General features: G+C 32.0%; 1 protein-coding gene across 1 annotated transcript; it reads left to right on the top strand.

Moving 5' to 3' along the window:
- The first annotated feature begins 2,688 nt into the window (after window positions 1–2,688).
- On the top strand, window positions 2,689–22,701 carry LOC139516867 (DDB1- and CUL4-associated factor 5-like). Its single transcript, XM_071307245.1, has 9 exons — window positions 2,689–3,080; window positions 5,837–5,980; window positions 9,447–9,483; window positions 10,563–10,702; window positions 17,185–17,314; window positions 17,920–18,133; window positions 18,552–18,618; window positions 19,212–19,330; window positions 20,872–22,701. Exons 1-9 carry the CDS (start codon window positions 2,852–2,854, stop codon window positions 21,994–21,996), a joined length of 2,205 nt encoding a protein of 734 aa, XP_071163346.1. The 5' UTR covers window positions 2,689–2,851; the 3' UTR covers window positions 21,997–22,701.
- Window positions 22,702–25,987: the final 3,286 nt, after the last annotated feature.

Raw genomic sequence — 25,987 nt, 5'->3', positions numbered from 1 at the left:
TATATGCAGTTGTTTTTTTAACATTTTCCTACACCCTAGCACATATAAATCATTATATATTTTTTAAAAACTTTATGATGACAATCCTATGAATTAATTATGATATCTATTATTTAGTGATCATTATAACCAAATTCAGTCATCTGTATATAATATAATAAATTGTTTCCCTATGGTTTAAGGTGTAAATAGTTGCTCAAACTATACCCTTTGGGTAGTGCTCCACATTTAATGGAGGAATATACAAGAAACTGAACTGAACTGCTGACATATATCTATACTATTAAACGAGAAGACCTCATTTTGGGTGTCGCTTCTCTTCTTTCCACAATAAATTAATCAACACGCCTCTGTGTCCTATAGTTACAGTGTAGAGTCGCATTTGTCATCCATTCATATGATTATTCAGATTGAGTTATTTTGGGAGAAAAACGAGAAAAAAGGCATCCGGATATTGTCCCGTCATTGGAGATAATTTTAAGTCAGATTAGACTTCCGGTTTGCGTTTTTCTGTATACTTTGAACATAAATATACAAAGAATAAAGTGTATTTTCAGAATCTATCTGCTATCATTTTCAAGTTTACTATCCACGGTGGTCACAGAGTTTATTAAATAGAGAGAGTCTGTATACTATATCAATGACCACCATGGATCGATTAGTAAACTTAGAATTGAAAGTAAATACACTATATAGTAATGAATGTTCATAATATACAGATAAGCGCTAAAAATATTCATGTGAACTTTTGATACCTTTTCTGAAATTCTCCAGTCATTAAATCTTTTACAAAATTCATTGATTACAAAAAGAAGAAGATGTGGTATGATTGCCATGTTGAGACAACTCTCCACAAGAGACCAATATGACACAGAAATTAACAACTATAGGTCACCGTACGACCTTCAACAACGAGCAAAGCCCATACCGCACACTCAGCTTTAAAAGGCCCCTAACAGACAATGTAAAACAATTCAAACCAAAAAACTAGCGGCTTTATTTATGTACAAAAAATGAACGAAAAACAAATATGTAACACAACCACTGAATTACAGGAGGATCCTTACTTAAATGTTCATAAATCATACTAAATGTATGTTCATATTGAAATTGATAGAAAACCAAAAATTGGAATAACCTATGACTTATGATACTTTTGCTGAAATTCTCCAGTCATTCAATATTTTACAAAATTCTTCCAAAAACACTTTACATACTTGAAACTACGCTTTGAATGCCCGCGATTTCGCGGGTGTGTTCTAGTAAATGTTGATACCAAATTACAGAAAGGTTGGATGTGTAGTTCCTGAGAAAAATGTGACGAAAGTTTCATGGGACGGACTGACTGACGGACTGATGGACTGACGGACTGATGGACGGACGGACTGACGGACGGACTGACAGACAGAGGTAAAACAGTATACCCCCCCTTTTTTAAAGCGGGGGTATAATTAGTAGATAAAAATTGAACAAAGTCATTCACGGTATGATCCGCACATGTATGTGTTGCTTAGAACACGGCAAGGTACTAAAATATTCATCATTTAAAGTTACACATGCAAGTACAACTTTGAATTGGGTTATTTCACTTGATCACTCTTGTGCATGGCTAGAATTTTGGATTTTTAAAATCATATGAACATATAATATGAGCAAATTTAGTTCATATTCCGTGTAATGAAATCATACGGTATTTGTTTTAGTATAAAATTCTGGCTCGATGTATGAATAAAATTTGCCATACATTTTTATTTCTCTGAGACTGAAATCATCAAGACGACTGATTTGTCTATTGACAAGTCAACATCGATATTACTTTTCTTAAAAAGGATGTGTTTTTAAGAAAATAATCGGTAATACTATGGGTCCTTATTGTGCTCCTATTCTTGTCTACTCGATCATTTATACACAATTGAGATGCGGAATTCATAAATACAGAAGCTTCTCATGAATAATAAAAAAAAAAAACACAACTATAACTTAACTTAACTTCACATTACGCTATATAGATTATATCCTCTCACAAAATAATTCAAACTTTGATGACTATCAACTTAGGTGTAGCAAAATTCAACCAGCACCTGCACATGGAGTATACATCTCCCAGGTAATCCGGTATTTCAGAGAAGCGTTTCATATTAGGATTTTCTAGTCAGAGGATTGCTGCTTACAGGAAACATATTGAACAAACCGTCGAACTGAAGTGAAGTCATCATCTAATAAAAATTATGAACGCTAAAACGAGTTGGTTGACATATTCAATTTATTGATGCCACCAGAGACATATCGGATACTATATGTCTCTGATGCCACTACTAGTCATAAATCTGGAGTGCCGGAGATCATCACCCTTTTTATGGGATTATTCAAACGGCACTGTGAGTTAACTTTTCTTTGTTTAGGCTAGATTAGTTTAAACATATTTATTTATAGTGGATTGGGAAACAAGTTTTGCAACTAGCAATTAATTTCCACTTTGCGGGTGCGAGTGCTGCCTGAGGCTAGACTGATTGGTTGATAACGGTATTAAAAGTGGGTTTTTTTTCCAAAGAGAATTTGATTTTTTTAATACCAGTGACACAAAAAAAGGGTTGACCGATGGCGAAAATCTCAAAAATAGTTATTTCAACATATTTATATTTATACATAGCTGTAGAAGAAAACTCCCGAAATTTGGCGGGAGATTGCGGGATCCTCGGGGTTTACCTTAATATCATATTAATTTGCGTATTTTTTTCAGGGGAAATAATTTAGTAAATAACCGATGACAAGTCGGCTCTCCGGAAAGGAATGCATATTTATTTCTGAGTAGAATCGATACTTTGACGTATGTGCCTGAAAATTGTCAAAAATGGCATTCAGAAGTTTCAGGCAAAACTGTTTATCTTCAGCATGTGATCCGATTGGCTTTATTGGAAGAAGAGAAATTGGTAACACTCAACCAAATACTTCATCAGACAAATTTATGAGGCACAGAACCAGCTTAGCAAAAAACTTGTTCAAGAGAGAACTTAAAGCACATTATGGATGTGTAAATGCAATAGAGTTCTCACACCAAGGAGGACAATTTATGTCTTCAGGTATTTGTTGTTGTTTAATTCATGTCTACAGTATTATACTATAGTGACTAGACTATACTGGTTCAGTGGTTATGCCCCTTTTATCTTTTGTCTTAGAAAGAAGTGTTTACCAAATCCAGATATAATTAAAACTGTTCAATGTTCTTACAGAACACCCTATGTCTTCGCCTGTGACTGCTTCTTCAGAGGTGGATTTAGGGGGAGGGGATGGGGTGGGCGCTTGCAGGGTGCCAAACCTCCCTTTTGGTAGATTATAAATTGAGGGGGATAGGAGCTTTATCGGGCCTTATGATCGGGTGTTTTTAAGCTCGGGATTTTGGGATTGACCCTTTCAGGGCTGCAGTCCCATAGCCAAGAATTTCCAAGGGGGGGGGGGGGGGGTACATGGACTCACGAAATCAACTTTAACAGTTACAATTCAAACAGGATGTCTTCTTCAACAGTGTTTCTGCTTCTGCCGTTTGGTGGCCGTCATCATTTCTGATTATTCTGCCACTTTTGGTCAAACTACAGTTTGCGCATACGCTAATTTACAAGGAATTTATCAAAATTAAAAAAAATATCACAAAAACAGACAAGTGGTGCTGTACAAGAAAAATAATATTGTGCTAGTAAAATCAAACTGATATAGATTAATCAGTTAATTCAGTCTTGAATGATTCAAGACTCTTAGCCATGACAGTATTGGTGGGTAGGGCATTCCAGTCTCGTATACTCCTTGGATAGAATGATTCCCTGTGCAACTGTGCTGCATCATGGTATTTGGAAGGAACCACTATGCATGTTTCGACCAAGTCTTGTTGGTTTAATTAGTCTATCAGAGGCATCTACTTTGACTAGTCCATGTACAATTTTATTTGTGTAATAATACTAATCTTGATTTTTTCCTTCGTTCTTCGAGTGATGCCTATTCTAATTTTTCTAGCATGTCTGTGACAGATGAGGTGTTGTGGTATCGGTTTTCAACACATCTTGCAGCCCTTAGCTGAACCATCTCAATTTGGTGAATATCCTCCTTTAAATAGGGATTCCAAGTCGTACAGGCATATTCTACGATCGGTCGCACTAGTGCTTTATATGTTCTTTCTTTTAGTGTTGAGTTTCGAATATTCAGGTTTCTTTTGAGGAAGCTAGTAGTGTTGTTTGCTTTCTTGCAGATGGTTGTAATGTGTCCACTCCACTTCATATCTGACGTTATAGAAACACCTAGATATTTGGCTACTGTCACATGTTGAAGTTCATGGCCTTGGAGTACATATTTGTTTATGGTTGGTTCTCTCTTTCTAGTGAAAGTAAGCACATTACCTTTTTCAGGTTGGAAACTCATTTTCCAGGTTTGTTCCCATAATGCCAGTTTATTAAGGTCGTCTTGAAGGTGGAGTCCATCAACATCTGATGTTATAGTAAGATATGCAATAGTGTCATCTGCAAATAATCTTACAGTTGATTTGATGTTTTCTGGCATGTCATTGATATAATATATATAGGAACTAGCTGAGGCCTAATACTGAACCTTGTGGCACCCCAGATTCTACATCTATGTATCCTGATGATTCTCCTTCTACAACTACAGCTTGTTTCCGGTCTCTAAGAAAAATTTGGATCAAAATGTTGGTCTGCCCTTTTATACCATAATGGTCAAGTTTGTGTGTTAGTAGGCTGTGGGACACTTTGTCGAATGCTTTGCTGAAATCCATAATTAGACAATCTGTTTGTTGACCTAGATCAAGGTTTTTGGAGACGTCATCTATGAATTCAACTAGCTGGGTGTCGCAGGACAGTCCTTTACGGAAATCATGTTGTAAGGGATTTAAGATGTTGTATTTGTCATCATGAGCCATGATGTTGCTAGTGACAATGTGTTCCATTAGTTTGCAGGCAATGCAAGTCAGTGACACAGGTCTATAATTCACTGCTTCAATTTTTTTACCTTTCTTAAAGATGGGACATATATTTGCTGATCTCCATATTTGTGGTACTTCCCCGGTATTGTACAACTCTTTAATTATCAGAGTTAGGATGGGTGATATCTCAGAGGACAGTTCTTTCAAAATTCTAGGTGTTATATTATGTAGCCCCGCAGCTTTGTGTATGTTTAAGTTTAACAGTTCAGTAGTTTGGTTACTCCATTTTCTGTGATATTTATTTCTGCATAGTTGGATAAGTTCCTATCATCTTACACTTGTCTTTGAGTTCTTTTTCTGTTACATCTTCTCTTGATGAAAAAGCTATTTGAAATTTGTGCTTATTTTAAGTGGTGTTTGTCAAATCTACTTTTAGGCATTTTACATGTATATGAACATGCATGTATCTTGCGCCTAAAAATTGTGACTTGGATGACATGCCATTCTCCTTCTTTTTCTTCTATACTTATTTTTCTCTAGTTCATGAACAAGTTTCTATGCAAGTTTTATAAAATTTCTTTTAAGGTTTGACATTACTACTGATATCTTAAAAAAATTTAAATCCAGACTGAATTTTAAGAATGTACATGTTAAATACAAAAGTTTTTTGCTTTATAGAGTGCAATAAGAGAGATGAAATGTGTCACAGTGTGCCATTTGGAATACCTACAACCTTTTGATAAACTTAATTGCAAAAACAACCATTGATGTTGTCAAGTAACATAAATAAATTTTTTAACCTCCTAGTTTGGAGCTGATGGGAAAACTGCTTGATACATTGTACATCAAATACAAAAATGTATCTTGAATACGCATTACACAATTAAAGGTTACTTTTTTTTTTATTTCAAGGTGGTGATGACAGAAGAGTGTTAATGTGGAACGTAGAGAAAGCCCTGTCAGATATAGGTTCTCCTAAGATAATGAAAGGAGAACATAATAGTAACATCTTCTGTATTGCTTTTGATCATGACAACAAGAAGATATTTTCTGGTGGTAAGTATCAAACATATTTATGTATCATTATTATGTATCATTGTCATTTTGCTTAGTTTCTTTTATTACCTATTCTCACATCAGACTCAGAGTTTTACTGTGCATTTTGCTGTGTGTTTCTTTAAATTCTACATTGGCTAGAGTAGAGGTATAGGGGAGGGCTGATATTTCACAAAACATGTTAAACACCCCTACACTTTTGCACCTGTTTGGAGTCAGAAGCCCCTGGCCTTAGTCTTGTATTTTTTATACGACCGCAAAATTTGAAAAATTTTTCGTCGTATATTGCTATCACGTTGGCGTCGTCGTCGTCGTCCGAATACTTTTAGTTTTCGCACTCTAACTTTAGTAAAAGTGAATGGAAATCTATGAAATTTTAACACAAGGTTTATGACCACAAAAGGAAGGTTGGTATTGATTTTGGGAGTTTTGGTCCCAACATTTTAGGAATAAGGGGCCAAAAAGGGCCCAAATAAGCATTTTCTTGGTTTTCGCACTATAACTTTAGTTTAAGTTAATAGAAATCTATGAAATTTTGACACAAGGTTTATGACCACAACAGAACGCTTGGGATTGATTTTGGGAGTTTTGGTTTCAACAGTTTAGGAATTAGGGGCCAAAAAAGGGCCCAAATAAGCACTATTCTTGGTTTTCGCACAATAACTTTAGTTTAAGTAAATAGAAATCAATGAAATTTAAACACAATGTTAATGACTACAAAAGGAAGGTTGGTATTGATTTTGGGAGTTAAGGTCCCAACAGTTTAGGAATTAGGGGCCAAAAAGGGACCCAAATAAGCATTTTTCTTGGTTTTCGCACCATAACGTTAGTATAAGTAAATAGAAATCTATGAAATTTAAACACAAGGTTTATGACCATAAAAGGAAGGTTGGTATTGATTTTGGGAGTTTTGGTCCCAACAGAATAAGGGGCCCAAAGGGTCCAAAATTAAACTTTGTTTGATTTCATCAAAATTGAATAATTGGGGTTCTTTGATATGCCGAATCTAACTGTCATGACTGTGTATGTAGATTCTTAACTTTTGGTCCCGTTTTCAAATTGGTCTACATTAAGGTCCAAAGGGTCCAAAATTAAACTTAGTTTGATTTTGACAAAAAATGAATCAGTTAGGTTCTTTGATATGCTGAATCTAAAAATGTACTTAGATTCTTGATTATTGGCCCAGTTTTCAAGTTGGTCCAAATCGGGGTCCAAAATTAAACTTTGTTTGATTTCATCAAAAATTGAATAAATGGGGTTCTTTGATATACCAAATCTAACTGTGTATGTAGATTCTTCATTTTTGGTCCTGTTTTCAAATTGGTCTACACTAAAGTCCAAAGGGTCCAAAATTAAACTTAGTCTGATTTTAACAAAAATTGAAATCTTGGGGTTCTTTGATATGCTGAATCCAAAAATGTACTTAGATTTTTTATTATGGGCCCAGTTTTCAAGTTGGTCCAAATCAGGATCTAAAATTATTATATTAAGTATTGTGCAATAGCAAGTCTTTTCATTTGCACAGTATTGCTCAATGGCAAGAAATATCTAATTGCACAATATTGTGAAATAGCAAATTTTTTTTTAATTAGAGTTATCTTTCTTTGTCCAGAATAGTAAGCAAGAAATATCTAATTGCAAAATATTGTGCAATAGCAAGATTTTTTTTTAATTGGAGTTATCTTTCTTTGTCCAGAATCAACTTAAATCTTTGTTATATACAATATACAATGTATATTCACTTTTTACTACCAACTGATAAATTAAAATAATCTTTACCATTCAGTGATAACAAGCAGTTTTTTTACATCTTAATATTTTATGATGTATTTAAATGAGTAGTTATTGTTGCAAACTCCATTAGAAATTTTAATTGAGATTAGTTTTGGAATAAGGGAAAGGGGGATGTGATTAAAAAAATTGGGTTCAATTTTTCTCATTTGAAATTTCATAAATAAAAAAGAAAATTTCTTCAAACATTTTTTGAGAGGATTAATATTCAACAGCATAGTGAATTGCTCTAAGAGAAAACAAAAATTTTAAGTTCATTAGAACACATTCATTCTGTGTCAGAAACCTATGCTGTGTCAACTATTTAATCACAATCCAAATTTAGAGCTGAATCCAGCTTGAATGTTGTGTCCATACTTGCCCCAACCGTTCAGGGTTCAACCTCTGCGGTCGTATAAAGCTGCGCCCTGCGGAGCATCTGGTTTTATTATAATTTTAGTTCATTTATATGTTTTGGAGCTGTTTACGACGTCCATTACCACTGAACTAGTTCACATTTTTATTTAGAGGACCACCTCTTAGTGCTGGATTTTCTCTTTGCAGTGAAGATCCAGTGGTTGCCTTCAACTGTTATCTGCTTTTTTGTCGGGTTGTTATATCTTTGGCATTCTCATTTTAATTACACAGAGTTTGTGATCATCTAATAAAATCTTATGTAATATGTGTCTCACAGATGCATGATGATAGATACTGACATGTTCCAATTGTCATTTCGTCACCAGACCACTTTTGATTTTTTTGCATTTTGGTCGAAACCTTTGGTTTTAGTGAACATCATGCATGCATTCAGGGACAGTATCACTTCTTCCCTATGTAAAGTGATCAGTTGAAAAAATGGTCTATTCCCTCTCTCTTTTTCAATTCCCATCAGTTTCTTATCCCTTTTAAAGCGGTATTCTAAATTTTGCATAGATTTGCATAAAGCTATAAATAATATATTATACATAATGAATTTCCTTTCATACAAATTTATCTCATTTGATACATGCAGTGTTGTTGATACTTAGCAGTGATTACTTTTTTCACTTGATTGCTTAAAAACTGAATTTTGATAGAAAAGACAATGTTATATTAGTAATTCATCACATCTACTGGTATTCAGAACTCTGTAAAATTGTTTAAAATTATTCAAAAGTAAACATTCAGGTCTGCATGCTTGACCTTATAACAGTGTTCCTAATTCGCCGTTTCAAAATCTAATGCATTCTGGGTTATATTTTCAAAAGCGAACACCAAAACATTGTGATTGGTTTAAAACGCTATAAACAATGGAAATTGAACCAATAACATAACATTATTTTCATTTGGTGTACAAACAATGAGATTCTCCATAGTCCTTTAGATTTTGAAACGGCAAATTAAGGTGATACCTAACACTACAGGGAGATAACTCTGTAAAGTCAGCTAAACATTTTAATTACGTTGTGTTGTAAAAAGAATATTAAGCTTCTCAATGATCAAAATTGGTGTTTGTCAAATTGCTATATAACCAGTGTATTTTTTCTGGCAAAACGGTTGGTTCAAAATTTTTCATATTTTTATATTTTTGTTAAAGGGTCAAAGTAAATACTTTAACAAAATTTTATGAAAATTAAACGAGCCAAATTAATTTTAGTGAAAGTGTTGGGTACCAAATTAACAAGTAAAGCAACAAATCATTCTATTTATATTTTAGGTAATGATGAACAAGTCCTTGTGCATGACATTGAAAGGTAATTAAAAATGTATATAATTTCATGGCTTGATTTAAAACTTTTTCAAATACTGATTATCATACATTGATTTTGTCTTAGATACTGAATCTAACAGTAAAACAAAAACAACAATAAATGTATGAATGATCTTTATAAATAAAATATTAAAAAAATATAAAATCACAGCAGAAAACATTTTAAAGCTTAAACTTTCATTTGAAATTTTGATTTCTTTCTCAAGATTGGGAGAAAATATAAAGATTAACTATTAAATTTTGATCAGACATTTACAGCCGATTGCATTGAATGTGTGGATAAAGGTAATATGTTTAGTTAGCTTGCTTGTTAGCTGAACTGTGAATTCATTATAAGTTACCCTCCTTTTAAAGTAGCAGACAGACAAATACTTTTTATTTTCGTGTGTACCAATTTTTGTGGTTTGAGGAAAACTTGCTGTTTGTGGATATTTAATTTCATGGTTTTTACCAAGTCTGCATACAATCCTTTACAAAATATGTAGTTCCTTGAATATTTGAATTCGTGGTTCCTTAGTACCCACGAAATCCACGAAAATTGATATCCAACGAATATTAATGAATCCACAGTAGATTGGTTATCTGTTGGACTAGTCTACTCTTAAAGGAGGATAATTTACTTAACCTAACAAGCAAGAGAACCAAAGATATTACCCGTGCTTACACACTCAATGCAAATGGCTGTAAAAATTATGTTTATAAATTGATTGATGCTACATTGAGCAATTGAAAGGTGATAATGGTTAAACACAAGACATCAGTTAAATACACTGTATCCAAAAATGGTCCTTATAGCGCATCCAGCAGTGAACAAGTGCTCACACAATGTAAAAAATTCCATATTGTTAAAACACAAAATCAGCATTGAAGAAGACAGCAGAAATTACAATCTAAGTTTCATACTGCCATAATGACAGAAATATCAACAAAATATCTGTTTGAAAATTAATTGTCTCACATTTAAAAAAAAAAAAAAATGGCTACTGCATCTAAATGCTACATCCTCAGATTTATTGTATAAAGATGTAAAAGAAACATAATGAAAACTCCAATCTATTCTAGTGGTGCCACCTTAGATGTGTTCATGCATGATGATGCAGTGTATGGACTGACATCAGACCCTAACAATGTCAATGTGTTTGCCAGTGCCTGTGATGATGGAAGGATTTTAGTGTTTGATATAAGAGAACCAGCTAGTACAGGTAATTATTCTGTTTAGAGCTAATTTCCAAATGCAAGTAGATCAAGACTTTGGTTAGTTTGCTGGCTTTGTTTGTATAGTGTTCAATTGTAATTGGAATAACTTCCAATAAAATTTAAACATGATACTTCTATGTTTAATTATGCCTATATATATTGTTTGAAGATGTCAATCTTTATTACAATGCTTGAGCTAACATTTAAACAAACAAAGCAAGCAATCCAACCAAAAAAGTAATTTGCTAGCATAAGGATAACAGCTTTACACTGGTTCTCCGTTAAAGCGCCCATTTTATGACGTTATTTTGTCCCTCCGTAAGAAAGCAAACCCAACGACTTCCAGTTATATACCCGTAGCTTGTTATACTTATATTTGAGAATTTTAGAATTCTTTATTATCTATATTTTTAATTTTTATAAAGTTTAGTACATATTGCACAACGATCGTGATCGTACTGGCCGTCCATAATGTTTTCTTCGAAAAGCTGAAATTTCCATTGATGACCATTGATGGATAAAAGACCAAGCAGGACAAAATATTTAGTACAGTATAGAGTGTAATATGAGTTAAATTTGATCATAAGGTTACCATAAATAATGTTGTTTATAACAATGGTCATTTATTCCAAGTTACATCAGTCTGAAAAACGAAGCAAAGTTGAAAACTGCAGAGATTTGTTAAGCGTGTAATCTCCGTGGAATGGCCAATTCTTAAAAAAACATAAATTATGAAAACAAATTTCACATTCAACAGATCGATATGGATGTCAACATTAAATTTTAGTTTAACTCCGATCTTTAAATATACATATTATGGTTCATAAATGACGAAATCGTCGAAATGTAACCTCCGTGGAATGTAATCTCCGTTGATATTTTGGTAAAGAGTGCTTTCTATCACGTCCGCACTTTTATCGAGTATGGCGTGCCAAATAAACATATTAGATAGTTATAATGGATGGCGGATATATCACTTACAAATCAATAATATATTGTAATCCAGACGACATAAGAAGACAACATGTAACATTTTTTATAAATCTATTGTTTGGTCCATAATTGTTTGAGTGCAACAAAGTTGCTTCTTTCTCAAATCTAGATGAAGAAAAAAAAAAAAACGAACCGGATGTTTTTATATCAATCGTAATGCATGTAAATAATTTATACCTGTTTTCAATATTCAAGATATGAAGCTTTATGATTAATATAAATTTGATACCGAATTCAATACGATTTAACAAGTATGCAATTGCAAGAAGCTATAAACATTGCTCTTTCTTTTTTCGTGTTGCACAAGCAGAGAAGCTTTTAGCTTTCATCGAAAGTATGACATCGATTGAAAGGGCCCGATATAAATTCCGTTACATTAATTAACAACACCTTGTACAACATTCTTTTCGGAATTAAAAGGAGTAAGATATAGATTAAACAAAACTATCCGTCACAATTCTATATATATATTACGGTCTGTATTAGGGGAGGAGATCTACATTTCTGCATTCTGTAATTCTTTTGGCCATTTTTCTCTATTCAGTTAGAAATATATGCCCTTCTCTGTAAAATTCTTGGGTTCAGTTCCTGCATTTCAAAAATTCCGTATATAAAATTTTGACAATATATATTGTCTTGTCTGTATCAACAACATAAGTATGACGACACTTCTCCGTATAGCCCCTCTTTTTTATTCTGTCACTGTACTGCATAAATGATACCACGTTTGAAATAAGTATAAAACTTGGAGAAAAAAAAAGTATTTCAAATTCTTCGAAATAAGTTGGATAGCTGGGATCATAAACAAAAGTAAAGATGATATGAGGTATATTTCATCATATTTTCCTTGTGATTCGAGGTACTGGTAATGAGGAGCTGAACGTTCAGTTTGATAACAGTGACAGTACCGGTAGCTAACCGACATTAAGAGAAATCGGATAAAATAAAAATTTGATCACCAAAACGATTTTATCATTGATTACTCATCTGTCCAACAAAATATAGAAAGAAACATTGCTTATCAATCAATTTTTTGGTGAATAATGAAATATATTTAATATGTGTTGGTACTAAAACAAGAGGCTCTCAAGAGCCTGAATCGCTCACCTGAATTTTTTTGGTTTAATCTCTCATCAATGATTATTTTGGCTTTTCAATTTATTTAAATGTTCTTTGAATCGTCCTATTTTCTTCAAAAGCAAAAAAAAATAATTTTCTCCTATGTTCTATTTTAGCCATAGGAGCTATGTTTCTTGACATACAAGGAAATGAAATATAAAATTTATACTAGATACTCTGAAACTCTGAAACTCATTTAGCCTAAGTTTGGCTGAAATTGATACAGCAGTTTCATAAGAGAAGATTTTTTAAAGTAAGTCAACATGATGAACAAATTGTGAAAAAAGTCTTTAAAGGGCAATAACTCCTAAAGAGGTCAATTGACAATTTTGGTCAAATTGACTTATTTGTAGATCTTACTTTGCTGATCATATTTGCTGTTTACAGTTTATCTTTATCTATAATAATATTCAAGATAATGACCAAAAACTGCAAAATTTCCTTAAAATTACCAATTAAGTGGCAGCAACCCAACAATTGGATGTTTGATTCATCTGAAAATTTCAGGGCTGATAGATATTGACCTTATGAACATTTTTACTCCATGTCAGATTTGCTCTTAATGCTTTCGTTTTTGAGATATAAGCCAAAAACTGCATTTGACCCCTATGTTCTATTTTAAGTAACGGGGGCCATGTTTTTTGACGGATCAAAAATCAAAGCACACACTTTGTGCAGGATAATCTAAGGAACAACCATGCTAAGTTTTAACCAAATCCATTCAGTAGTTTCAGAGGAGAAGATTTTTTAAAGTTAGCAAATATGATGAACAAATTGTGAAAAATTGTCATTAAAGGACAATAACCCCTTAAGGGGTCAATTGACAATTTTGGTCATATTAACTTATTTGTAGATCTTACTTTGCTGATCTTTTTTGCTGTTTACAGTTTATCTTTATCTATAATAATATTCAAGATAGTGACCAAAAACTGCAAAATTTCCTTAAAATTACCAATTAAGTGGCAGCAACCCAACAATCATGGTTTGTTTGATTCATCTGAAAATTTCAGGGCTGATAGATCTTGACCTAATGAACATTTTTACCCCATGTCAGATTTGCTCGAAATGCTTTCGTTTTTGAGATATAAGCCAAAAACTGCATTTGACCTCTATGTTCTATTTTAAGTAACGGCGGCCATGTTTTTTGACGGATCAAAAATCGAAGCGCACATTTTGTGCAGGATATACTAAGGAACAATCATGTTAAGTTTCATTCAAATCCATTCAGTAGTTTCAGAGGAGAAGATGTTTGAAAAATTGTTAACGACGACGACATCGACGACGACGACGACGGACGCCAAGTGATGAGAAAAGCTCACATGGCCTTTTAGGCCAGGTGAGCTAAAAATGTTATACCCTATAATATTGAAGACAATGTCTTCCGTCCTCGAGCATCAGTATGAAAATTTAAGACGTACGAATTATGACAATGTTTTGGTTCTGTAAATCCTTACAATTCCAATCAATGGTCAATTTATATATTTTGGAATTAGAAAGATACCTATGGTTTTATACTCTATCAATCAATGTTACATTCGACTGATTTGAATATTTTTTGTGTGTCATTTTCGGCATATAGCTCATCAACTCTCTATTCTTTCATATCTTTGGATTTCAAAATACTTGTCGCTGGGCGTAAATGATGAAGATAAATCAAAAATAGTGCTCGCTTCGGACGCATGGAATTTCTAACTTGTTTTTTTTTTTCGGCCACTATTGCAGATCATTTTGTTGCTTATCGGATTATCGTGATCTGACATCTGTCACGAACTATTTTTTTTTTCAGGTGAATAAAATTAAATAATTGCTGACGCAATGCACGTGAACAATGTAAGGTTAAATTTGCCTACAATAGGAAACGAAATGAAAGTTAACTCATGCAAGATCGTGATTTTGGCGAAAAACAATGATGCTTATATGAATGTATAAAATTTGCATCGCTTATTTCATTTGACCAGTAGCGTTTACAACCAATTTGAAAGATCAACGTTTCTTTCGAAATGATCTACTAGAATATTGTCAATAATGAATTTAATATGCAGAAAACGTAAAGTTTCATTAATCTTTAAATCATTTATTTCTGTTATTTTCAATTCACCATATTCTTAAGTTTCAAAATTATTTTTTAATCTATAAACCACCTCCTATATCTTGAATTATTTCAAATAACTAAAAAAAAAGTATATGATATTCAAACGGAATACGATGCACTGTTATATTAGTATAAGAGGATCTACAAAAAGAAACTGTGGTCGTTACTGGTTGTCTACAAATCAAAGTTGCGAGATTAATAGTCAACAACTAACCACCAAAGAGGATGAATAAAATATATATGAATAATGATTTAATATTTTATATTTTGCTGGATAATTTTTTTGTCGTGTCTCTCTCATCATTGTTTTTTTTATATATTTTTATTGAACCTTTTTAAATTCTTTATCAACGACAACGCATGTAACATCTTATTTTTTTTTTGAATATTCTTCTCCCGGTCATAAATCTGCATGAAATATTTGTCACTGTACGTTCAGAAAACATCAATCAAAAAATCATATCTCCTCTAAAATTGTATTAATATACAAAGTGTAAACCTTTTCAAATAAGTGATTCGTTTAAATTCTAGTCAGATATTATAAGTTACACAGTGTGTTAGGGAGCTACCATTTGATTTTTATGGGGGGGGGGAGGGGGGCTAGGATGAAATTTGAAAAAAATAGGCAGGACAGGAGTTTTGAGTAAAAAAAAAGGCAGGATGAGACACTTTGCAAAAAAAAAAAGGCAATGACAATTTAGGTAAAAAAAGTCAGGATAAACCAATAAAAAAAGGCAGGACTGAATAGAGTGAAAAATAAAAAGGCAGGACAGAGATTACAACTAAAAAAAAATGCAGGACAACATTTTTCATCCTAACCCCCCCCCCCCCCCCCCCCTAAAAATCAAATGGTAGCTCCCTTAGTGACCTTATACAATAAATACGGGGTCGGAAAATTCCATAAGGGATTTGAGCGAAAATAGAACCTCATATGGAATTTACTGACCCTGTATATATCGTATTAGGTCACTAAACACTGTGTCACGAATTTATCTTGCCGACTATCTTTATTAGTAGAATAAATAGAAACTTCTCGTCTCTCCTATTTTTTTCAAATTTGCAATACATAGAACAAAAAGGTATTAAGGAATATCAAAGGAAGTAACCTATCAAAGATACAAGATCATACAAGGGTTGTGCTTCGGCTTCGAAGAAATTTTTCAAAACAGTTCAAAGCAAGAAATTCATGCGTTATACGCCATACTTGTGCATTTTGAAATTAAAACAGTTGATTTATATATATGTTTTCGATATCAATATGACCACATCAATTATAATTCATGGTAACACAGATTGGTAAATAGGATGATGACGAAAAGGAGGAGGATTCAGTGGCAAATTATATGAGTATTCGTGTTGAAAGCATGTTTATACGATTTTATTATTTATCTTGCTTTGTACAAGACTGATATGCTGAGTCGATTGTTTATCGTACAAGTTCGCACAGAAAAAACTTTTTGAAGATTTATCACCCTAATTTGTGTTAATGAGATAAAAAAAAACTTATATATACATGATATATATATAATAATAATGCAGACATGACTGAATATCATACTTAAATTTCAGCTAACAAGAAAAAAGAAATAAAAGTTTACGTGAATTAATATTTTTTTTTTAGCATTTTGGCATTGAAAATCACGACGTCAAAGGAAATAAAATGACGTTAAATGTTTTTTTTTATTGTTTTTTCATCTAAACTGTCTCGATCATTACAAATTAACGGTAGAACATTACATGCTAAAATTTATAGGGTGGATAGAATACACTATGAAGATGTTCTATGTTCTTTATAAACAAGTTTTGCTGCAATTTATATTTTATCATTTTTTACTCTGACGTTGGGCGCTTTAACGGAGAACTAGTGTTTAACAATCTTGTCAGGTTGTTGTCTTTTTGACACATTCCTTATTTCTGTTCTATATTTTTTATAATTCTCATTTTGACAAAGAGTCCAGATTCTCAACTTAGTAAGAGATGATCTTCGTATAAAAAGGAGAAGGAATAACAAGGTCATGTGTTTGGCCTCTCATATGGTCTTATGGCTTAAAAATCTAAAAGTGTCTTATATTTTGGCTGATGATCGTAAATATCAAGTATGCTTTGAAATATTCAGTGCCACTTTGTATGAATTTCTGGCATTTGCTTTGATTTGCCATTAAATGTGCACAATACAAGCCAATGTCGTAAATACTGATGTCTTTATTTAGATAATACTTGTTTTTTAGTTTCTTTGATGAACTATTGAATGCATATAATAAAGTTGTCATGTTTTTCTTACAGAACCATTCTGTTTGGCAAATTACACTTCATCGATGCATGCAGTTGCATATAACCCAGTAGAACCACGTCTGCTTGCAACAGCTAATGCTAAAGAGGGCATTGGATTATGGGATATAAGGAAACCTGGAAGGTAATCTTTAGAGATTTTGTGTAATAAATTTTGTTCAATTTCTGTGATTTTTTTACAACCACAAAAAAAAAGGCAATCATATATTGGTATCACATTGTTGTGTTATGTTATGAAACTTACACACATTGCTTATTACCATAAAACACAGATCAAGTATGAATTTTGGTGGTGCCATTATTATTGTTCTGAAGTAATGCTCTTTTACAAATGGAAAAATAGCTGAACTTCATTTCTATTCTCTTACTTAAGTTTACCTCAACTGAATGTTATGAAACTTATACACTACTTATTAAGCACAAAACTCAGATCTAGTAAAAATTTAGGTAGTGTAACTTTTACTGTTCTTCAGTTATGTCCCTTTATAGCTTTATATGATATGCAAGTAGAGGCATCATCTGTGTCCCATGGACACATTCCCCATATATTTTTCATGAGTTACATCTACTTATAGCCTATAGGATGACCAAATAGTTTACTAAACTTGTCATTCATAACTACAGGTGAATCATGAAAATAGTAACTTGTTAATATAACAAGGAAATATAACACTTGAAAATGATTAAAACATTTCTTTTAATATATTAAGTATGATAATTTATTTTCAGTTGTTTATTGAGATATGGTAGTGGTTTAGTACAGCAGAGTTGTATGAGTGTCTGTATCAGTAAGATGGGAGACAGACTGTTAGCACTAAGAAGACGTCTTCCTCCAGTTTTATATGACATAAAAAGTCCCTTTCCTCTATGTGAATTTGACCATGCTGGATATTACAACTCTTGTACAATGAAAAGCTGCTCATTTGCTGGAGATAGAGATCAGGTAAATATTAAGTTGGTTGATTGTGCCCCAAATTTTTGGAAGGTTTGAAGTATTTAAGATTAATCTTCTGTCTATATAAACTGTAGGCACTTTCCCATATTCATCAAATATTATACTTATAAGTTAGGTTTATTTAAATGAGAATGAATAGAAAATGTTTTGAATTACCAAGTTTTCAAAAATGTGTCTTTAAATGTAATATTATAAAAATTCCCAGTTGTTTAAGAAGTTGATTACAATTGGCTTTGGTTGTAAACCTTATTGTCATAGCTAAATTAGTGAGTTAAAGGTGCATATTTAATATATGTGAGGTGACCATGGCCTTAGTTTCATATTTAGCATTATATTTCAATAAGTAGAAGGACTTTAAAATTTGCATTTCTCTATGCCTTGCATTTATTTTTTTCCATTTTTACAGTATGTACTGTCTGGATCTGATGACTGTAATCTATACATGTGGAAGATACCTGATGATTTATCAAAAAGTAAGTCAGGAATGATGCTTAAAAGAACTTTTAATCGTTGATTACAAATTTGATTTTTGTCTTTATGAATTTTAAGGGATGTAACATTAACCTAATACTTTGATACAGAAATATTTTGGTACACATTGCCTTTGAAAAGAATTGATAATGGACGAACATGCATAAGACAAAATTATGATAATTGAAATAAAAGAGAAATAGTATTTATTGAATGTTCTTGGTCTTGAAAAAGGCCAGAAACTTCTTGAAGTGGTATTAAGACTGCATCAAGTTTTAAATATAGGTTTGCTGATCTTTTTACCATTTTATCGATCTGGGCACTCCAGCATCCTCCAACAATAATAATTATAAATGCCATGAAATAGCTCTTTTTTTTTTAGTTTTAAAAGTGGCACCAAACACCAATCAATCAATAAATATTATGATAAAAGGAGAAGCCAGAATCTATATTCCATATTTTAGTTAAAATTTACATTTAAAATAATCTCAACAACTAACTTTTTATCAAGGATCGATACAGCCATATTTTGAATTGAATACTGTATGATTTTTACATAAAGCAGCCTATTTTGAAAGATTATCTTTTTTTTAAGGGCAGTTTGTAAACGATGCACACATGGTATTACAGGGACATAGATCTATTGTAAATCAAGTGAGATTTAATGCAGCCAATCATCTGATCTTATCTTCTGGTGTTGAAAAATCTATCAAGGTAAATTTTATTAAAAAATAATTGTTAATGAATGACAGATTTTATAATTAATTTCAATCCTTGTTTTCAAAATTCCAATCGTTAATTTCAAATCAAAACCAAAGATGTTTCATTTGAAGTGACAGTGCATTTCTTTAAGTTGGTATCCCTGCTGTTTAACTGTTAGTCCCAGTTAGAGGACATCTTCTGTCTATAAGTTGGTATCCCTGCTGTTTAACTGTTAGTCCCAGTTAGAGGACATCTTCTGTCTATAAGTTGGTATCCCTGCTGTTTAACTAGTACTGTTAGTCCCAGTTAGAGGACATCTTCTGTCTATAAGTTGGTATCCCTGCTGTTTAACTGTTAGTCCCAGTTAGAGGACATCTTCTGTCTATAAGTTGGTATCCCTGCTGTTTAACTGTTAGTCCCAGTTAGAGGACATCTTCTGTCTATAAGATAAGTTGGTATCCCTGCTGTTTAACTGTTAGTCCCAGTTAGAGGACATCTTCTGTCTATAAGTTGGTATCCCTGCTGTTTAACTGTTAGTCCCAGTTAGAGGACATCTTCTGTCTATAAGTTGGTATTCCTGCTGTTTAACTGTTAGTCCCAGTTAGAGGACATCTTCTGTCTATAAGTTGGTATCCCTGCTGTTTAACTGTTAGTCCTAGTTAGAGGACATCTTCTGTCTATAAGTTGGTATCCCTGCTGTTTAACTGTTAGTCCCAGTTAGAGAACATCTTCTGTCTATAAGTTGGTATCCCTGCTGTTTAACTGTTAGTCCCAGTTAGAGGACATCTTCTGTCTATAAGTTGGTATCCCTGCTGTTTAACTGTTAGTCCCAGTTAGAGGACATCTTCTGTCTATAAGTTGGTATCCCTGCTGTTTAACTGTTAGTCCTAGTTAGAGGACATCTTCTGTCTATAAGTTGGTATCCCTGCTGTTTAACTGTTAGTCCCAGTTAGAGGACATCTTCTGTCTATTAGTCAGAGCTTTAAATAACTTTTTTTGCAACCACTTACCTAATAGGCAAAGTGGACATGAGACAGCGTTTGATGTATTTTTTTTATCCTCATAAATACAATGTTCATACATTCAGGGAATCAGTTGTATAAAACTGATTTGTTAGCAGTTTGCATTATTTTCATAATCACTGAATTGATTTCAGTTAAACTTAATATATAAATTCTTCATGCTTTATGTTAAATTTAATGTTTAGATTGCTTGGTTCAAGGGAGTAGAGGAGCATATGGTTCACATGATAATTTAATTAACACAGTTGCCATATTAAATACTGTCTATTCATTACTGTATGGGAAACCAATTTTTGTTTATTTTGTGGGTAAATATTAACCTTATTCAACAAAGTATGAATTTTCTATAGGCTTTCATGCAAACTGGCAAAATCATGAAATTCAATATCCATGAAAATACAATTCTACTTAAATCTATGAAAATTGGAACCACCAAATATATGAATCCTCAGTAGCTAAAATAATTTGGATAAGGTTTTAAATGAGCTGAATGCTTACTTTGTTCTTTACCTGATTACTAACTTTTCACAGGTATGGAGTCCATTTCCAGTGCCGACATCAGAAGGAGGAATAGATTCCCATTCTGTCAAGAAGAATTCAGTTAGACCTGCTTACTCACATGAAGAATATATTAACCTTGTATTACAAACTGGTCATGTGATGACACATGATTATTCCAGCCAATCAGTAGAGGAAGATCCTCGAATGCTAGCTTTCTTTGATTCATTAGTACAAAGAGAACTGGAGGGGTTCAGTTCCAGTGAAGACTTTGCTAGTAGTGATGGAGAATTATTGGATAGAATTGAAAATATACACGATTCTGATTTCTCAGATTCAGATAGTCATGATCCAGGGCATGTTACACAAAACAGAACTTCAAGTACTCTTAACCAAGAAAATGGTCAGGAGGATTCATCTGTTAATTCTTTTTCTGTGACCTTTGCTAGTGCTGCTAATTCTAGGTCTCTTGATGGTCATGCTGACCAATACAGTGAGATTTCCAGTAGTTCGGACAATGATTCAGACCCTGAAAATAATTCTCTTCAAGGTGGGAAGATTATAGAAAAGCTGATAAAAGAAAGATGCAAGCAAAGAAAACTTAATGGAAAGACTAAAAGAAAGAGACCTTTGGTCACATACAGTTCAGATTCTAGTGACAGTGAAAAAGACAAAAACACAGCAAGTGAGAGTTCTACTAATAGGGAACAAGTTCAAGGTCACTCACTAAATATGCTGTCTGCTCATAGACAGAGAAATCGCTTACAGTTAAAAAGATTAAAACTGTTGAGAGATAGTGCTTTAAATAGTGATTCAGATATAAATGATACTGAAAGTTTAGAAGAAAACGAGAAAAACAGTATTCATAAAAATGCAGCATGTGAAAATTTAACTGAAAATTCAAAATGTGAAGAAAATAATAAACGTAAAAACAGTGCAGAGGATATGGGACCATACTTGCATGAAGCAGAAAATCAGCCATCGTGTTCAAAATCCTTGGCTAGTGCGTCTTCAGACTGTTTTGAAAATGTAGAAAATGGTGAAGGTCCCAAAAATAATGAACCTGAAGTTAATGGCCAGCAAAATGGATTCAAAAGATTAAAAAATAAAACTGCTTCAAGAAAGTATCGAAGTCACAGTAAAACTGAAGATAATTAAAATGAAATCATTATTTTATGCCATTTGTCTTTCATTATCATACATGTATGTACGTTGTAATATTGTTAGGAGAATATAAAGTAGTACTTATAATCTCAGCTGTCATTCATATTCTATCAACATGATCAATTTGTACTAATACATTATAAAAAATAGTAATGAAATAAGTGTTTAGTATTTTTTCATCTAAAACAAAGGTATGATGAGGCCTCATTTTTTGTCCAAAATTTGAATTACACATTAAGTAATATAAATGATATTTTTCATTTCGAAATAAGAATAGAGTAGGAATGGATCTGAGAAATAAGACATTATGTATGATTTGTACTGAGTGCAGATTGAAATAATTGTTTAAATTCAGACTGGTCTGCAAGACTTGAAATTAGATGTACATATTATTATATTTTCCCCCTCCAATAAATAGCTAAAGTTCTTTAATCTATACAATTATCACCAGTTGAAAGAAAATTCTTCGGTCTGTACTTTGTGATGTGGCTTTAATGATCTTTAATAAATCCTAACTTATGTTATTGTTTTATTTTTCATCAGAATTATAAACCTGTTTGTTAAGTTATATTTTTTGTTTTTGTTTTGTTTAATGAAATCTATATGTTAGCAATTGTCAACCATTTTAGTTAATATGTTCAGGCATTTATTGAATCCAATATGTATTTTTCTCATTAAAAATACACTAACTTATATAAATGTTATATATTTTTGTCTGTTATAGAAATGCTAACAGTTGTAAATAGTTTTCAAATTTAGTTTCATTAGTCATAAAATGCAGGTTTTTATGATTTTATCAACACTTGTTTTAGGAAACTTACAGTTTAAACAGATGAAATTTAATAAAATTTGGTATGCATTTGCATTGGCATTTATAGATGTGTGAAATGAAGATGTGCATGTTGAATAAATGTTATCAGAAATACTGTAAGGCATTTATATTGGGATCCATTTACTGTGGATTTTGTTTATTTTCGAGGCTACCAATACGTGCAATTTTCCTTGATTAGATTGGCAAGCCTTGTAAAAAATTGTTTTTTATTGGACATTTGAAATCTCAATATACCTATCCCTAGAAAATTCACAAAAATTAGTGTCCTTAGAAAAATGATGAATCCATAGTAGATACAACTTTAAAGTTACTATAGTAAAGTTTTCAATGTAGATGTTCCTATGCTATCTGTTCAAAATATTCTTCTCGATCTTATAAAGAGTTCAAGACTTCTGTATCATGCACTTATGAAGCTCTTTAATCTCAAAGTTGTTCAGTTACTTATTTTTGGTTTGACTGATTTGATAAAATTATTCAAAATAAATTTGACAAGGGTTTGAACATATGCAAACCATAATCTACATATATATTATCAGTCAAATTTTTGTTAGAAAAACAATTTCACGGTGGATAGAATGGTAACAGACTTATCAGGTTTTTTCTGTGGTTCCAATATGTATTTTGCACAAAATAAAGGAAAATAAAAAAATATGCATTTATGGTATACAGTCCTATGGTCTATATAAAATACAGTCATACATAGTATGCACCTCTTTTTGGCCCTTAAAACTTTAGAAAAAAAGTTACTTCTTATTCCCATCACCTAAATTGACTTACAGGCCAGCAAACCAGTTGTTATCACTAAAATAGTCTTAAAATTGTTTGTCATTTAAATATTTTACCACAAGTATTTGTTAAAACTTGTATTTCAATTTAATGTACAATAGTGGCCATATTCACTAAAATTATGATTATCCAGATTTAAAAAAAAAATCTTTCAAGTTTTCTTCATCAATTGATTGTTGGTTGCTTGACATCCAGTCACTACAGTGGCAAATATTTCATGCATGTACAGGACCTTTTTTTCCTTTCCAAAGCCAGTTTTCTATTTTTTTACATTAAATATGTAATGTGGATCATTAATGTTGAAACCGTAAAGAAAAATTGTGATGTAGTTCTGTTGGGATAACAGCATTTATAACATATACTAGTAAACAGTATTTTGTACAATATGATTTTGTTAATACTTTATAATTTAAGTACAAATTCAAGTAGAATTTTTTATATTTGTGTAAAATTTTAGTAAAGTATGCTTCATAAAAGATTCTAGAAAATATTAAAATCATGAAATGAATTAAAGAGTCAGTTTTATTTAAACCTCAGAGTATAATCTTTTAGCCCAATTGGTCCAAAGAAACATGGTTATGTGTCGAGTAAAGGTCATAATGTCGGGTTTAATTGTTCATCTTGAACAGGAATTCTTCATGTTGCAATGACTTGATGGTATACATAGACAGTTACAATGATATTCTTTACTAACATGGACCTTTTTTTGGCAGAATGGTATTGCCTAATATTGGATTTATATATAAGTTTCTACATGTAATTTGGTATATTTATCTGCTTTAGAATTGATTAAAACCCAAGTCAAAAGAAGGAATTTTTGGATTTGATTGATCCATTTTCAGTATATTTTTTGAAACTTCAAAGCAGAATCTTTTTGAGTAGATGTATCCTGATTCCATAGATATGATTTAGGGGTAAGCAGCTAGGAAAAGACTTATATCTGCCATAAAAGGCACAATAAGTAGAAAACAGTTGACCATTATTTTTTTTCTTTTCTATTTTTTGTGCTCAAAATCCTATAACTGTAAGCAAAAACTTGCCAAAAAATATTTTAATGCTGCTTCATAACTTTTTCCTATATATATTGAATCAATTGCTGTATCTGGTTCTTAATAGTTTTAGTACACTAATAAACAGGTTGTACGAGAAACTTTGACTTGATATCATGGATATTTTGTTAATTTTAAGATGGAAGTCCTTGAAGAAGTTTTATATTTGAAGAAAAATAAATTGCAATATCAGAAAAAAAAGAGATTTACATTACAAGCAAAATTTGATTTAAAATTAATGGATGCCATAACTTAATTCTCACAGTTCTAGGTTTAAGGTAGACATTTTTTAAATGTAGAATATTTTAGTATAAAGCTGCTTTGTTATAATGCATTATCAACAAAATAAACCACTGTAGACTTTTTTTTTATAGGAATGTAGTACAGAACATGTTATAAAAAAAATGTGAAGTTTCACCCCTTCTTCACCCTGAGGAAAATTGAAGGACATAATTCATAGTTAATGACAGAATGTTTAACTAAAACTGTGTAATAGAGTAGTCTAAGAGGTGCTTAATAAAAAAGCTTATTTTCTTATGATTATGAGCCAAAACGATAATGGTCATTACATGTCAACTTGTGCATCATCAAAGCACAAAGTGAAATATAAGTATTAAAGTACACGACAACAAAAATAAAAGACACACAAGATAAAAATTTATGGAACTCAGTTTCCTTTACATTGACAAATGATGCTCAGCATGCTAAATTAGAATGAAATTCAAAACAATGTGGCTGTGGCCATTGATTGACACATTAAATTCATCCATTGACTGGGAAAATTTAGGTGAACGTTTGTATGTAATGACCACTGCTCACTAAAACTATGGGGTCACCAAAGGTTCTCAACACCTTAATAAAGTAATTCGAAAAATTAATCAGAAATAACACGATGTTTGATTTATACCAATTATATAAATCAAAACATAAAGGTTATTCCTGATTAGTTTTTCGAATTATTTTATAATTAAAGGCGTTAAGAAACCTTTGGTGAGTGACCCCACAGTTTAAATGTCGTTAACAGTGGTCGTTACAGACATACGTTCACGTAAATTGTCCCAGTCAATGGATGAATTTGATGTGTCAATCAATGGCCACAGCCACACTGTTTTGAATTTCATTCTATTATACAATTACAAGCTTAAAGAGATTTTAACAAAAATGACAGGACTTAATTTTTAGTAAAAAAACTTATTTAATATTAACCAAAGACAAGATTTCAAACAAAGGTGAGTCTAGTCATAGAACAAACAATAAGTGGATGATCTCAAAACTAAGAAATTTCGGTGCAAGTCGATGTTGCATGGGTAATATGAAG

Source organism: Mytilus edulis, chromosome 3 (genome assembly GCF_963676685.1).
Source record: "Mytilus edulis chromosome 3, xbMytEdul2.2, whole genome shotgun sequence".
NCBI classification, from domain to species: domain Eukaryota; kingdom Metazoa; phylum Mollusca; class Bivalvia; order Mytilida; family Mytilidae; genus Mytilus; species Mytilus edulis.
The sequence above is the reverse complement of the archived record's forward strand: the minus strand, read 5'-3'. Positions and strand labels throughout refer to the sequence as shown.